This window comes from Vulpes lagopus, chromosome 4, assembly GCF_018345385.1.
Source record: "Vulpes lagopus strain Blue_001 chromosome 4, ASM1834538v1, whole genome shotgun sequence".
In the NCBI taxonomy this organism is placed as follows: domain Eukaryota; kingdom Metazoa; phylum Chordata; class Mammalia; order Carnivora; family Canidae; genus Vulpes; species Vulpes lagopus.
The window spans coordinates 53,273,883-53,291,284 of NC_054827.1; the positions used below are offsets into that span (position 1 = coordinate 53,273,883).

The window sequence follows — 17,402 nt, forward strand, 5'->3', positions numbered from 1 at the left end:
CAGACCCACTCAGCCCTTCCCATTTCTTCCAACCCTTCTTCTTGTCAGTTTTCTATAATAGTCTTCCTTAATTGTAGCAAAATTATTTTCCACATCTTATTTTTAAAAATTTTCATTTAAAAAAGTCATTATAGGTTCTTAAGAAGTTGCACAGTAGAACAAAGGGGTCTGGTTACCCATTATCCAGTTTCTACCAATAGTTACATCTTACATAATCATACTCAAGTTATCAAGACCAAGACTGTGAAGTTACATTGGCCCTGAGTGGGGAAGCAGTTCTAAGTCATTTCTGCCACATGTGTAGGTTCATATGACCACCATCACTGTCAAGATACAGGCCTGTTACACACCACAAAGTCTCCCTTTATGATGTCACACACACACATACACACACACACTCCACACCCTTAGGAACCACTGGTCTATTCTTTATATCTATAATGTTTTCATTTTGAGACTGTTTTATAAATGGAATCATATAGTAGGTGACCTCCTGAGTTTTTTTCTCCTCAGCATATTGCCTTTGCAGTTTATCCAAGATGCTGCATTTATCCATAATTCATTTATTTTATCACCGCGTTGTGTTCTATGGCATGGACATAAGAGTTTGTTTAGCTATTCACCTATGGCAGGATATTTTAGTTGTTTTTAGTTTTTGACTATGACAAAGATCCTCCATGTAAATATTTGTGCACAGGATTCTTGCTGGACCTAAGTTCTTATTCCTCTGGGATACATTTATGCCTAGGAGTGAGACTTCTGGGTTATCTGGTGAGTATTTTCTTACTTTTTAAAGACACAGCCAAATTACTTTTCAGAGTGGCTGCACCATTTAACACTCCTATTTATTTATTCATTCATTCATTCATTCATTCATTCATTTGTTTGAGAGAGAGAGCAAGCAAGCATGAATTGGGGGAGGGTAAAAGGAGAGGGAGAAGCAGACTCCCCAGTGAGTGGGAAGCCCGACACAAGGCTCCATCCCAAGACCCTGAGATCATGACCTGAGCTTAAGGAAGACACTTGACCAACTGAGACACACAAGTGCCCCAAGATTCATTTTTAATATAAGTAATATCAACTTACAGGCAACATTCCACTTTATTATTTCCACAGCACACATGCAAAGAACCATAAGAGTAGGAAAGCAATATGGTAGATCCACATAATATTTTCTTTGGATGTTTCTGAACCCTTTAGAAATACTTGAGTTTTGTTCTGTCCTCATCCAACTAGGGGCCTGCCTCTTCAGTAACACATCATAGTTACTGCTGTCTGATGCTATGTCAGCTGTTCACAAGCTGTGGATCCACTGCCATCTGCCTGAATCATAAAAACATAGAGTTCCTAAATGATGCCTCCCCTCAAAGTACTTCCCAAATGTACATCCTGGCTTCTCTGGACATATCCTTCTCGGATTCAGGACCACATACTCTTCTCTGGATTTTGCCTGAAATTCATAGACATTAACTTGCAATTCATTCTGGTTGTGATAGTTCTCAAATTCCATAGTTTTATTTTTCACGCCATTCCAATGGCAGCCCACATGCCTATAAGATTATAATACAGTCAGAAGGCTTCAGTGGCATTTGGCTCTAAGAGGTCTGTGTTTTAAGTTTCACTGGAAATTCAAGATCACGTGAATACTGCCCTATAACCACAAATCTGTCATAATGCTATATTTTCCATTCCCAGATCTTGACTCCCCAGTGGAAATTAAGTGGTAGGGAATTTAGTTCCTCTTACTGGTATTTTTGGTTTCTGTGAGTGACCTTTATTGCACTCACGTCCCTTTTGCTTTTCATTGTTGGTTCTCAAGCATTTCTTGTCTCTCTTACCTTAAAACTCCTAACATCTTGGATGGCTTGCAACACCTAGATGATACTGGGCTTCTCAGTTTCTCCATTTGTTCACTTCAATGATCATTTCCTCCAATCTCAGATACTCACATCCACTCTTTATATTCTAGACTCATAATCACAAATAGTTTGAACCACCTCCAGAATCACTCTCTCAAGCATACTATTCTCTTCTACAACCTCCTGTCCTTCATCCCTGGTGCTACCCTACAGCAACTCTTCAACACCATTAGGAACTGTAATACTTTATACTTTACTTTTCTTCTCCTCCTTCTACTGTATTAATACTTTTCATACCTGGGGAAGGGGGTGTGGGAATGATGTCTGCTCTCTGCCTCTTTGAGTGGCACAGAGATTCTAAAAGCTTCCTTACTCTCACCAAGGAACATTACAATTACAGACTGTGTCTTGAGGTCTGTAAAGCATCTGAACATAGGAGGCCTATAAACTTTTCTTTTATTAAAAGAATTGGTGTTTTTTATTGCTTGTTAGTTTCATCCATCAATCATAGTTAAACTTTTTTTTTTTTTTAAGTTAAACTCCACCCTGGGTGTGGAGCCCAATGCAGGGCTTGAACTCATGGCCCTGAGATCAAGACCTGAGCTGAGATCAAGGGCCGGATGCTTAACCAACTGAGCCACACAGGTGCCCCCAACCACAGTTAAGCTTTTGATGATGACTACAAAAGCATCAAAAAAACTTATATGTTCCTAGAATGTATGATCTGATCTCATTTATGTGTATTACACTTCACTTCACAGGCACAAGGAGGTTAAAAGAAAACCAAACAGGTATATTCATCTTTTATTTTGCAGGGATGATTAAGAAAAACTGTCAAGAGGAACATAATTTACATAATAATGTATAGTATATAAGGTTTTTTTAAGAAAAATTAAATCAGTAGGGGCCCCTGGTCAGTTAAGCGTCTGGCTCTTGATTCTGGCTTAGGTCATGATCTCAGGGTCATGAGATGGTGCCCCGTGTCGGCTCCCCATTCAGCGAGGAGTCTGCTTAGGATTCTCTCTCTCTCTGCCACTTTCCCCACTCATGCTTGCTCTCTCTCAAATAGATAAATAAATCTTTAAAAAAAAAAAAAGAAAAATTAAATCAGTAAAAGTCCTTATTTAAGTTTATATACACTTGTACGTGTTTGTACAAGGAAGGAGGAAGTTGTAAAATGTACCCCTGATTATTTGGGATGAAGCTACAGAGGAAGAACAGGAAGAAGGTTGTCTATTTTTTTCTAAATTTGAAATACCCCTCACCTCCTACACAATGTATAGATAATCAAAAAAGAAAAAGAAATTTAGTAGTTAGAATTTTAAAAAGAGTATTTACAGGTGGAGCAAGGAAGAGCCAACGCTATAGGGACCTCCCAGGTTTCAAGCCTGACCTAGGCCTCACAACTGCGGCTGGCTTTTCAGTGCCCATATGATAGAGATGACACAGGACCTATAATGACATCTGCATTCATCCTGGAGCCTCCAAATGGTCACAGACTTTACAGACTAAAAGTTACTACAATACGAAGACCCTGAAATGCAGTCAGAAAATCGGGTGTTTGGTCAGGCCTTTATGTATTAGATAAAAGGGAAAAGTTAACAGAGAGAAATGGAAATTCTGGACTGTGCCTCATATGCTTGTGGAATAAAATGTTAGCCTTCTTGTATGAAATGGAAACCACATGCAAAGAAACTGACCAAAAGGTCTATAACCATTGAAACTCTTAGGGACCCAACAGTAAGAAATTCAATATGGCCCTGGAGTGGACTTATGCTTCCAACCAAGACAGGAACCTGATTTAACTTCCTGCTTGAAACAGCTAAAACAAACAGACATAGTACATGAAACAACAGTTTTCAAAACATTATGAATCAGGCAACAAACGATGGCAATCTGCAAGAGATTGGAAACAACCAGGCTGAGCATCCACCTTGCTACTTGGAGGTGGGGGGTGGGGACATGATGGGGCCCAGGAAGGAAACCCAGGCAGAGCCTGGTGAGTACCCTGAGTTCCAAAGTCTGAATTGGAAATACAAGGACCGCAGGAAGGATGCTTCTACACATGTTTCTACTGGCCACAAGGAGGCATTGTGGTGTCACTGATAGCTGGAAGTTGTAGACAGTGTCCTTGATCCTCTGAAGTGTGGGTATAAATAGAGGGACTTCAGGCTTGACTTCTGTATTAAGGTGGGGATAGTTTGCAGCCATCATCACTCATCTGTGATGTAGAGAGCAAGACACAAAGACACTATCTTAACAGGTTTGTAAATGTTAGTTTAGCAAAAGCTCTTCCTGTGTTGAGGAACCTCTGACCTGCCATATAGGGTATAAGAAATGAGGAGTGAGATAAAGAGGCCTGGATGAACAGGGGGCAGATATAGGAAGAGAGGCAACATGAGGTGACACCACCTCTGCCGCTCACGTGATCGGCAAAGCCCAGGTTCTGCTGCCAAGCCGGAAGCTGGGGGTAATACCCAACAAAGAATGACCCTTGCCTTGGTGAAGCCAACAGCAGATTGTCATCACGGCAGATCTACCTATCAGGGACCGGGGACCCTGAGCCCCCATCTCTCCACCCAGAGATCAGCATCTGGAACAGACAGATGCCCCGTTCCTATTGTGGCTCTGCCATGGGTCCCGGGCTCCTCCACTGCGTGGCCTTCTGTCTCCTCGGAGCAGGTGAGTTTTGGTCAGAAAGGAAATCTTTGAGTAAAACGATATTGTCTTCAGTTTTGTACCTTTCTTTTATGGCAGCAATAAGAGGCTCCTTGACTTTGCTTCTAAATTTTCTTTCTCTCTCCACAGGTCACATGGGTGCCATGGTCATCCAGAGCCCACGATACCAGGTTACTAAGGTGGGAAAACCAGTGACTCTGAACTGTTCTCAGACTCTGAATCATGATGCCATGTACTGGTACCAACAGAAGCTGAGACAAGCACCGAAGCTGCTGCTCTACTACTATGATACAGAGCTTACCAAAGAAACAGACACCTCTGATAACTTCCAACCCAGCCGGCTCAACAATTCTCTCTGTTCTCTTAGCATCCGCTCACCAGGCTTGGGGGACTCAGCAGTGTACCTCTGTGCCAGCAGTAAAGACACAGAGCTACAGTGTTATGTCTCCCCTGCGCATAAACTTCTGCATTTCCCAGATCCAAGATCCTTCTCTAGACCATCCCCCAGCTCTGATGTTACAACAGTAGTAGAAACCCAACAATAGAGGGTTTACGGCTGTCATCACATCATTTAGACAGAAGTTGGGCAAAAACCTACAAAAACCGCCAAGAGCGGAAAAGTGGTCACACTCACCTGCCGTTCAGTTTGTGGTATTTTCCCAGGATCGCCTTAGTCACCCATTCTATTCTCTTCAGAACAGAAATAGGAAGTTCCTTTTAGTCGGTTTTTGTTTTAATGTAAGTTGGAGACCTGAAAATATGATAAAGGGCCAGCCCACCCAGACCAGAGGTGGGCCCGCTCTCATGAATCCTTGCTCTAAGGGGAGGAAAGTGCTCTCAGAGGCCTTACTGAGGTTTCACAGTTTTCTTGTCAAGTAGGGAAAATTAGAGCTGCCAAAAATGTGTGCCACATGTGAAGATGAATGAACTGCCTGGCACATGCATTATTCACAGTGTATTTAACTATATTGCATGATATACATTTGCCTGTGAACCATTTAAGTGGCACACAGATAGGGTACATATCCCAAACTAGATGTGGTGCTTTAAAAGATATATTAAAATTACTAGAGTTTGCCCCACATTTTTAATATTAATAAAAAAAATCAAGTACTGCCGCTTGTTTGAAACAAAAAGAGTTTCTGGAATGTATTAGAACAGCTTTCTAAAAGGAAGTTTTTATCTTATGGCCTTTAAGAGACTGAAATATTTATGATGGCCAATTGAATAAACACAGGTATCATCAGTTCAGGAAAGGACCGGCATCTGCTGGCTGTGGGGTGCCTGCTTCAGAGGATGGAACTGTGTCTTCATTTTAATTCTGAAGAACACGTAGATGTTCCTACTAAGCAGTGGTTCATCACTTCTCCTTGTATAGTGATCAACAACATCACATGAGTCCAACTCTTTAATCAAGAGGCCGAGAAGTACTACCCAAGATCTGATTTGGTAATTAAGTAAAGTTCAGAGAAGCTAAACGCTGTCATCTGGGCCACCCACCATCACTACACTGGTCTGCTCTTTCTATCTTTTGCTCACCACACGCCCATACCCTTTTCCTCACAAATGATGAAAGCAGTGTCTCTATGCTTCCACCTATGTTTCAAAATCTTCTACTGTAAAATGAGATATTGGGGCTAGATGTCTCTGGGGCCCCTCCCCTCCCCTCCTTTCTTGTGGATCATGGGGCCACAACTCCATGACCATGTTTAGGAAATTGATGCACCTTGAGACAAATGGCAAAAGAATTCAACCAGGGGGGGCAGATTAGGGCCTTGTCAGATGATGTAAAACACCCAACATCCTCTTGAATAAAGGGAGGAGAGAAATTAAGAGCAAAGACTCACTTCATTTCAGGCCCAGAAGAAACATGAGGCCCCGGGGCTGAAGATAGAGATGCTCTGCTGATTCATGTGACTGATCTGATCCTCATCCTCAGAGAGGGAGGAAGATGTGGAAGGGAGTGTGATTGGCTGTAGCTACGCAGAGCAGTAGAGAACTGCCTCGTTCTCTAGCAGGTAGGGTCACGCAGAGTGTGAGGACACACCTAGGGAAGGAGGAAATTAAAATCTCAGGAGCATCTGATGGAAAAAGTTGGAAAACAAACAGAAGACCACAGTGTTGGATGCTCTGGGAGTTTGAAGAGAGTTGGGGAGCGAGAGTGAGCAGTGTCTTTGTTTTATTTTATTTTGTTTTACTTTATTGTGGCCAGAACACCTAACATGAGATCTACCCTGTTAAAATTTTGTGTAATATGGTGTACACCTCCACAGGTACGTTATTTAGCCTTGAAAAAGAAGGAAGTCCTGCCACATGTGATGACATGGATGACCTCAAGGGCATTGTGCTGAGGGACCTGATCCAGTCACAGAAGGAAGAGTGCCACACGATCCCATTTGTACAGGAAGGAGTGGCTTGTTTCTCATTGCAACTGCAACCTCCGCTGCTCTCTCCCATTTATGCTCGGGGCTTTCACTTCCCAGCAGCCAAATGAAGACATCTTGTAAGAGAAGCACCTCTGTGACAATCCAGGACCATCAAACAGGCTTACAGGCACCAGCTATTTTCTGGAATTGACGGTTCCTTCACTAGAGCTTACTACTGACTGACCCCTACCGAGGCCCTGAACTCACCTAAGGAAGAAGCATTATTTCAGGCCCTCCAAGAAGTAGATGCCAAGCTTGGGTCAGTCATGCAGGGCATTTAGCTGAGTCCTCAACCACATCCACAAGGAGTAGAGCTTCCATCTCACTGAGCTTAGAGGTGATGCAAGAGGCAGGGAGGCATGACTCAAATGCCCCAGAGCCTTACTGCTCTTACTGAGATTTAGATTTTCTTGAATAAGTGTTTCTTCATTTGCTGTATATTTTGGGGGGCAACTTTCAGAGACTTGAAATGGTTGTTTCTAAATGTCCAGCAGTTAGGTTTTTTCCCCCTCTGATCTCCTTGTGTTGCCATTCCAGAGGGCTTTTCACCCCAGTAAAACTGTACGCAAACAGGTGCCAGCCCTGGGCTGTCATTTACCATCACTTGCTCTAGGGTCATTTTGTCTCATTGAGTAGCCCACAGCTACTCTGGGCATGTGGGTGAATCTTTTTTCTGTGGTTTGTCTCTAGTGTATTTTAAAGCTTCATCCCACACAGACACAAATTCCTGTTCAGACAAAACTTCATCATGATCGCTCTGAATATTTCTGGGGTTCTGTGTGTAGGTTCCACCTCCCTGGTGGTCTCCCTCACAGATTCCAGCTTCTGTGTTCCCTCTCACTTATAACCTCTGTCTTCCCAACTAGGAAAACGTGCCAGCCTCTGTGTCTTCCCCTCATCATGTGTGGACATTCTTTTTTTCTTACTTTAGAATAATCACAGTCCTGCATTGCCTGTTTTCTAATGATTGAGTACAAGTTGTTTCATATATTCTAATTTTTTGGTTTTTTACTTGTACAGAGCAGCACACCAAAGACTACTGGGTTTGGGGAAGTGACGACGTCACAGAGTAGCTGGTTACAGGGGGTGAAAAAGCCTCAGAGAAAGCCACCTGACCCTATTCTTTCTGTAATGCTGCCATGTGCCCAGTGTTCATCTGCTCCTTGGTCCTCTGGCTCCTGAGTACAGGTAAGCTCCCATTCTGGAATTGTCAGCTCCCAACTCTGAGCCTTTTGTCCCTGTCACCAGACTCCTTCAGGGGCTAAGCCTCTAACTTCTGTCTGCTTTCTCCCCAGGCACCCTCAATGCAAAAGTCATGCAGACTCCAGGACATCTGGTCAAAGGGAAAGGACAAAAAGCAAAAATGGAATGTGTCCCAATAAAAGGACATAGTTACGTTTTCTGGTATCAGCAGATCCCAGCAAAAGAGTTCAAGTTCTTGATTTCTTTCCAGAATGACGCTGTCTTTGATAAAACAGGGATGCCCACGCAGAGATTTTTAGCCATGTGTCCAAAAAACTCACCCTGTAGCCTAGAGATCGAGCGTACAGAGCTGCAGGATTCAGCCGTGTATTTTTGTGCCAGCAGTGAATCCACAGTGTTAAATATTAGTAAATCTTAATACACAAACATCCTGGGCCTGGCTCAGGAAGCAGCTGGCATACTAGGTGGGAAGGAAATAACAGAAACTAACTAGAGTTAGCTTAAGCCAAATGGGAATATATTGCAAGGCTCAGGGTATGTCCCATAGAACCCCAAAACCAGAAGGCAGGAATTTCTCAGGAACAAAGTGGAATGTCCTGGAACCGTGACATGACTGATTTGACAGCTCTTATGTCTCTTTCCACCTTGTAGGCTTCATTGTTCTTCCCATTACTATAAATTGTATTTTCCAGTTTTTGGATCTCATAGCAAGCCAAAGATTATACATCCAAATGTTGGTCCTCCAGCCATGTTGCGAAGGGCCAACATGACATTTTCTCGTGTAAGATCACAAATCCAGAAAACGGGAAACAGTGCAATCCTATTTTATTCAAGCACATACTCTTGGCAAATTCAACTTTAGCCAAGGGCATCAGGTTATTTCAAACAGCGTGGCAACTGGACGCCTGTCACTTTGACCTTACAGATCACGAATTTCAGACAGGAATTCTCTAGTTAGGGGGCCAGGACACCCAATAGTATCTCTCAGAGGGGAGGAGTACCAGATACAGAAAACATAGGAAAAAGGAAGGAATTAAAAAGGGGATCGAGATCCTTAGTTTTCAGTACAATGTCAGACCAAATGAAGACTCTGGGTAATTTCTTTTCAAGGAGTTAAATCCAGGTAATACGGAAAGCATGTTAATTTCCAGTGTGACAACTTCACACTCCACTAAGTCACTAATTAGTTTCTATGGAGCTGAGGGAGGAGACAGATTAATGTGTCCTCGGTGGAAAAATACTTGATATGTAGATGGTTGAAAACTGATGTGCAGACAATTGAAAAATCCTCTGGTATGTGATCCAAATTATAATGGGGGACAATGCATTCAACATCAGCAGAGGTAAAGGAGGTATTGCTGCATTAGCTCTACCCAGGGAGGTCACCGCAATCACATAGAACAGATACAGAATTCAAAATACCTTGGTTAAAATGTGATGATCCATCCTGTTTATAAAACTGCTTATTTTGGGGCACCTGAGTGGCTCAGTCGGTTGAGTGTCTGATTCTTGATTTTCAGCTTGGGTCATGATCTCTGGGTCGTGAGATCAAGCCCCATGTCAGGCTTGTGCTCACCAGGATTATCTCTCTCTCCCCTTCCCTCTGTCCATCCCCCTTCTCTCTCTCTAAGATGAATAAATAAATCTTAAAAAAAATACTTTAAAAGAACCCTGTTCAATTCTACACCACCCACCATTCAGCTTTAGAGAAGTTCATATATTCTCTTAAGTCACTTCTGCTCTTATTTCAATATAAGCTGAACCTGGTTGTCTTACCCCCAGAAATCCAAATTTACTTCATTTCCCAGGCAAAATTTCATTGTCACCACTTGAAACAGAGGCTCTCACGTTCCTGGTCTACCCAATGTTATGGCTTCTTATTTCAGGTTCCGTTTCCGGCATTCAAAAGTGAGACCCTCCTTAGTGTCCATTTCTGTTCCTCTACGAGTAATAAAGCACAATTAGTGGCCCACACTTTCATTTTCATCACAGAGGAATTATTCCTTTGGGTGCCATCTTCAGCTTTTTTCATGGAATATTTCCATTCTTATGAAACTATTCTCCTAAATCTTAAGATTATGAACTTGGTGGGCCAAAGGCTGTTCTTTTCTCTGCTTCCTTGATCTCTTCAAAGCATTTGACAATATTGACTATACCCCAAATGCTGGAACTTCTCTTCCCTGGGCTTCACTCACCCATTTTCAATTAGGTTTCTTATTTCCCATCTATTCTTTTTTGTAAATGTAGTTTCCAGAACTTAAATCTATCTACTAGTTATTCCCATTCCTAGGGACATTCTTCGTGTTCCTTAAATTTTAATGTTCTAATGTATTGCACTCAATGGTCTTCTTTTTTGTTAGTTTGGCCTCTTAAAGATCTCCACTTGGAAGAGATTTAAACTGTTGTCTGAAATAACTTCCTTCCTCAGTATCACCTGAGGGACAGGATAAAAAGATATATTCTAGGACAGGATCAGAATTTCAGAGTTAGAATTTCTGGAAATGGGTTACAGGAATACACCTAACCTTGTCATGCTAAAGTTTGAGAACTTCTGCCAATTTCTCTGAGATTGGTAAAATAGCACTCTAGTACAGTGTCTCACCATCTTCTTGCTCCTGTTATCCTCACTCTTTTCCCTTTTTCCACATCCTCTTGTGTTTTCCTTAAACTTCACATTTCCTAAGAATGCTCAGTGGGTTTGGAGCCCTTTTACATCATCTATATGACAAGATGAACATGAGGTCATGCGTTTGGACCAAGGATCCCCCATTCCTGTGGAAGGTGTCCTGAGGCTTTGGGTATTCCCAGAGACTGTGGCCTCACACTCTTAGATGAAAGGCCTAATGGAATATATTCTACTCTAAGACGCATCCTGCAGAGCTGGGAGACTCAGTTGTGAGCTCCATACTGGTGGCATTGGCACAATGCAACTGAGCTAGTTTCTTCCGGTGTGCAAACTCACTGGCTCCTCTCCTTTCTCCTGAGCTCTAGGGAGACATTTGAAAAGGCCACTTCCCAGTTTTCTGCCTCAGAAGAAAGAGAGAAGTGGATTGATAATTGTGGCTCCAGCTGCAAGCAGGAGAGGGCAAGACTATAAATTAGCTCTTAAATTATAGGGTGGGTGTGCTTTGGGACATGGGCTTCTGAGACTCCTAAAAGATGGAGTAGAATTGGGTAGTCTATGGACTCCAAGTTTAGAAAGAAAGCACCCGCCCCCGCCCCGGATTTTCTGACTACAGAGATCTGATATTGATATTATCTTACCAAAACTGTAAGAAATTCCTACTGATTTTATCCCAAACAAGACCCCTCTGTGGACTCTTTCCCTCCACAGAGGCCAATGACTTCCATGTTTGTGAAACAACGGGATGTTGACCACTACAGGTTTATTATAGTCCTTTTATCACAGATCTGCCACCTTCACAAGACTGACCATCTCTCAAGAGCAGTGATTCAATGGGAATAACTGTGAGGGAACAGCAACCACAACTGTCTCAAGGGGAAAGAAGCAGGAGAAACACTGAGTAGTATTCCCCATTCAGAAACTTTCAGGAAATTCAAGTCTCAAATCCAGGGCAGCATGGAGTTTGACTCTATGATTTCACAAACTCCATGGTTCTCTTCTCTCTCTTGAGATGTAAGACCCATAAATAGTGGAATTGGAGTCAAGACACCTGCTTCCTAATCCAAACTCTGGCTTTTTTTTTTTTTTTTTAGCTGTAGGAGGTTGGCAAGTGCCCTCACCCTCTATGACTCAATATTCTCCTCTTTAAAATTAGAAATTTGCACAATTTGTTCTCTAAGATTTGACATGAGGATGACTCAGGATACATCTCCATTTTTCCCACACGTGTGACCACCAGAGATTGCAATGGAAGACACGTCGCTACCATCTGGCAATAATTGAGCAAACTGTAAATGTAGATAACACAGATCCAGGGAAGATCTGGTTGGCAGGGACATTCTAGATCATTCCTGTGTGCCTTAGCATTGGCGCAGACTTGAAATGCGGTCATGTCAAAGAAAATGGTATATATTTCCTGCAATCTCCCCCAGTGCTGCCAGATGGCAGTAATTAAAGGAGTGCATCAGAGTTAACCACATAGAGCAGTCAAATGCTCTTTTTACCGTGGCAGCCCTGGTTTAGGACTGTTGTCCTGGGAAAATTATTAATAACACTCTTTCATACATTAAAGGGTCCCGGTTCAGGCAATAAACTAAGAAAGCCATTGTAGATTATGACATAAACCATAGCATCTCTCTGTTCAAAGTAAATTGTTTATTACTATTGTAGTGAATTTTGTCAAAGAAAATCTTATTCAGACACTTGTTAAGGCGGACTTCACCCAGGGGAACTGCAGCAGTGGAGTACTCCCCGGTAGGGAGACAGATTGGGCTCAACTCCAACTCTAAACAGGAAAAGTGGGAGTTCATAGCCAAGAAGCAGAGAGGTGGAAGTGGATGGATAATTACCAAGAGGAGACAGCAGGGTGAAGGGTGATTCTGGCTACACCGACCTAGCAAGACTCTTGCTGAAGGCACGCCAGGATGATCAGACCTCGCCCCAGCAGGAGAGCTGTCAGAGACAGGGATGTGGTCCTTTATCAAGAATATTCAGATATTGAGGGTAGGAAATTCTGGCTAAGTATCTCAGCAGGATTCTTACCAACATTGGACTCTTGACGACTGCCCAAGAATGGGATCTAACTGGACTCCTGAGATAGAAAACGGACAGAATTTTAACACTTATCTCTTGTGAGTGGTGAGGGAGGTGAAAGCCATGAAGATACCCTTGGATTTCAAGAATACCAAGATGGCCAACATATCCAGGGATGGAAGATGAAAGAGAATCTTCAACAAAAGGTCAATTTGAAATTGAGGAACCCTTGAGGCATCCACATGGATATTCTTATAACTAAAAGAAACTCCTTTCTCCTCTTTCCATGGCCAGTGGCCTCACTCCCTGCCACCCCACACTCCAAGGCGCGCTCACACACTCACACACACACACACACACGCACACACACACGCCTGTGCAAATGCATGCGCACACCTACTAAGACAGCCAAGCGAGGCACACATCAGCTTTTTCCTCCCCAGCAGAGGGCGCTATCAGATTTAAAAACCAATCTAATCTACTTTATTTTCACTAACAGTTTTGCCTTATTAACTGCCCCTGCTGACCTAAATCTTGTTATGTATAGCAAGAATACTGTCCTGGAGGAGTAAAAGCTAATCTGTATTTCCACTTTTACTATGAAGGGGCATATAATGCCAATTAGAGTTTCTCAAGGAGACAATGCATCAAAATAATAAAATATCTAGGCATAAATTTAACAAAAGAAATGAAAAAGTTGTACACTGAAAAGTGCAAAACATGGCTTGAAAGAAATTAGAGACCTAAATAAATGGAAATATATCCTATGATCATGGATTGAAAGACTTAATACTTCTGAGATGGCAAAACTCCCCAAATTGATCCACAGATTCAACTAAATTCCTATCAAATTCTAAAATTCCAGCTATCTTTCCTCCCTCAGAAATTAACAAGTCAATGCTAAAATTCATATGAAAGTCTAGGTCACCAAAATTAGCCAAAACATTTTTAAAAGGAAGAAAAATATTAGACAAATCATACTTTCCCATTTCGAAACTTACTATGAAACTAAGAAATGGAGACAGTTTTGTACTGGAAGAGAATACACAAATAGATCAATGGAACAAAGTTGAGAGTCCTCAGATAAACCCATACCTTTATGGGGAACTGATTTTAGATAAGAGTGCCAGAACCATTAAATTGCGGAAGAACAGACTTTTTAACCAATGGTGCTGAGAAAACTGGATACTCATGTGCAGAAGAATGAATTTGCAGGCCTTCTCATACCATATACAAAAATTAACTCAACATTGATTAAAGACCTAAATGTAAGAGCTAAAAGTATAAAATTCTTGGAAGAAAACACCGGTGTAAATCTTTACGACCACGGAAGATAGTCAATGATTTCTTAAATATTACATCAAAACATGGGCAACAAAGATCAACTGGACTTCTCCAAACTTAAAAAGTATTTGAGCTTCAAAGGACACTCTCAAGAAAGGTAAAGTCACTCCCCAAAATAATATAAATGTTTGCAAGTCATATACCTCACAAGGGACTTGCGTCCAGAATATATTTATAGAAAAACTTGAAAATTCTCCAAATATTCTCAATACAAGTCCCTTATTTGGATGTTATTCATAATAGCCAAAAAAAAAAAAACGGAAAGAATTAAAATGTTCATCAACTGGTGAATTAACAAGGTGTAGTGTATTCATACAATGGAATATTATTCAGTCATAAAAGGGAATGAGATTCTGATACATGCTATAAAATAGAAGAAGCTTGAGAAAAATATGCTAAGCAAAAGAAGCCAGGCACAAAAAGGCACATAGTATATGATTCCATTTATATGAAAATCCAGAAGAGGCAAACATCAGGGATAAAACATAGAGTAATGGTTGCCAAGGGCTGCAGAAGGAGTGAATGCAGAGTGACTTCTAACTGGTACAGACTTTCTTTTGGGATGATGACAATGCTCTAGAACTATATGGTATTTTTTTTGCACCTGTTTATAAATACTAAAACCCACTGAAATGTACACTTTGAAATGGCGAATTTTATGTACATAAATTATTATCTCAATTTTAAAAAGGGATCTGGAAGCTTAACTTAAAAAGATTCAAATATTGTAGCTTGAATTTCAGAAAAATTGAGCCTATTTTCTTTGTAATATTCGTATTTATTCATGTGACGCAGAGAGAGACAGAGAGAGAGAGAGAGCATGAGCAGAGGGAGAGGCAGAGAGAAAGGGAGAAGCAGAGTCCCCGCTGAGCCAGGAGCGCTATGTGGGGCTCCATCCCAGAAGCCTGGGATCATGACCTGAGCAGAAGGCAGAGAGGCTTAACCATCTGAGTCACCCAGGAGCCCCCAGCCTATTTTCAAGAGATACCCTTGTGAATAGAGGAATGGGTCGTATAATTTGTATTGTGTATCAATTTTATTGACGAACTTGTCAATCATCTAAAAATATAAAACATTTTATAAACTTCTCAGGAAAATACACTCCTTAAGTGGCCTAAGAAGTTAACTTAATGTTGATGTGCATTATAACATAACAAGCCTCAAAATAATTACAGTAATGGAAATAAGCCAGGCACAAACAAATGCATACAAATTTATTCTATTTATAGGAAAATCTAGAAAATGCAAGCTGATCTATTTTGACAGAAAGAAAATCAGTGGTTGCCTAGGGGTGGGATAGGTGTGGAAAGTGTTGGGAGGGAAGGCTTTACAACATGACAGAAAGAAACTTTATGGGTGATGGATGTGTTCGCTATCTTGACTGTGGGGATGGTTCCCTACCTGCATACACACATCAAAATTCTTTAAATGTATGCAGTCTATTTTTATGTCAATTAAACCTCAATAAAACTGTTTTTATTTTTTTATTTTAAGATTTTATTTATTTATTTATGAGAGACACATAGAGAGGGGCAGAGACACAGGCAGAGGGAGAAGCAGGCTCCCTGCAGGGAGCCAGATGTGGGACTCCATCCCAAGACTCTAGGATCAGGCCCTGAGCCAAAGGCAGGAGCCAAACCACTGAGCCACCTAGGGATCCCCTCAATAAAACAGGTTTTAAATTGGGATATAATTGACATATAACATTACATAAGCTTAAGATGTACATTGTGTTGATTTGATACATTCGTATATCACAATATGGTTACTGCTATTGTATTATTTAATACTTCTGTCACATCACGTAATTATTATTTCTTTCTGTGGGGTGAAAACATTTAATATCTAGTGTCTTAGCCACTCTGAAGTTTATAATGCTAATAACAGTAGAAATGGAAATCCAAAAGTGTTTGACATAGTGTCTAAGCCAATAATTTACTTGCTTGGAGACAGAGAAGTGAAACTAAATATTTTCTATTCTGCTTATCTCCTAAATTTACTCAATATTTCTCAGATTAAATTGTGTTATTGATCTGACTGTAGTTTAGCCAATTTTTACCCTGTTGAGAAGTGTTCTTTCAGTTGAAGGGTGGGCACACATTATGAGGGCTTTAATTTAGAGGGAATGAGGGGAAGGTAAGGCTATATCCTAAGGCTTGAGCCATTGGGATGAATCTTTAGCCTTTGCATGCTCAAAATGCAGGGAAGATACATACCTCTAGTTTTGTCAGAAGAGCTAGTTTGAATGTCTGAAAGTGGAAACTTGGCCGGGTAAGTTCCAGGTAGCAAAGGCAGTTATGTACATTGTAGGAATCGTCCCACAGCCTTTTGAGCAGCCGAGTTGGGATGTTAGCACTGTCAGTGTAGACCATATCCTCACCATCAGCCTTCAGGATGCCAGGATCACTACATTTTAACTCCTCCCATTCAAACACACAATTCTTTGCTTCCACCTATTGACATTCGTCATGCTGATTTTTTTTTTGTATATTTTTTTAATGGAGTTCGATTTGCCAACACCTAGTATAACACCCAATGACATCCCGTCAAGTGCCCCTCTCCATGCCCGTCACCCAGTCACCCTGATTAATCAGCAGTTAAGACCAGAGGGAAGAGGTTTGATTTGGAACATGTAGTAATGAACAGGAGAGAACAAAAGGAACAGTAAGGTACCTACCCTGTATCTAACCCCTTCTATTGGGTTTGAGCCCAGAGAGAGAGGGAAGACTGGTGATCTGAGCTGATGGAACCATTCACAAATTCCTTGGTGAGATTCTGCACATAAGGAGAAGTTGTTTTGGGTGCTAAGTAACAAGGACACCTCAGTGATGAGGAGGAGACAACTCATTCCCCACATCTGTGTAAACTCCAGCACTGCCCTAGTGGATTCGTGTGTCTAACAGCATCTGGGAAGAGTCCATTCTGGCCGGGCCTGAGTGCTCCGTGATGGGCATCTTCATCCCTAACATTGGTGAACAACTAGAGTATCTCTAGGAGAAATAACTGAGATGATTCTAAATGGTAATGGCAGCTGCATTTTGATTAAAATGTACACTCCGGGAGCCTGCTAAATACCTCCCAAAATAATAGAGACTCTTTCAGACAGGCCTTAGGATCCTGCTATGAATAAGAGAAGGCCATGAGCCACTGTTATTTGGATAATAAAAATTAACATGATCTTAGTTATTACTCAAAGCCTGAAGTATCCTAGGTATTTAGATTATATCTCCCAGG

General features: G+C 41.4%; 2 gene segments (V, D, J or C); both read left to right on the forward strand.

Annotated features, from left to right (window-relative positions):
• Positions 1-4,276: 4,276 nt before the first annotated feature.
• Positions 4,277-5,083, forward strand: LOC121488750. The segment is given in 2 exon segments: positions 4,277-4,541; positions 4,668-5,083. Coding segments are annotated over 2 exon segments (611 nt in total).
• A 2,958-nt stretch (positions 5,084-8,041) lies between these two features.
• On the forward strand, positions 8,042-8,585 carry LOC121488751. The segment is given in 2 exon segments: positions 8,042-8,152; positions 8,260-8,585. Coding segments are annotated over 2 exon segments (375 nt in total).
• Positions 8,586-17,402: the final 8,817 nt, after the last annotated feature.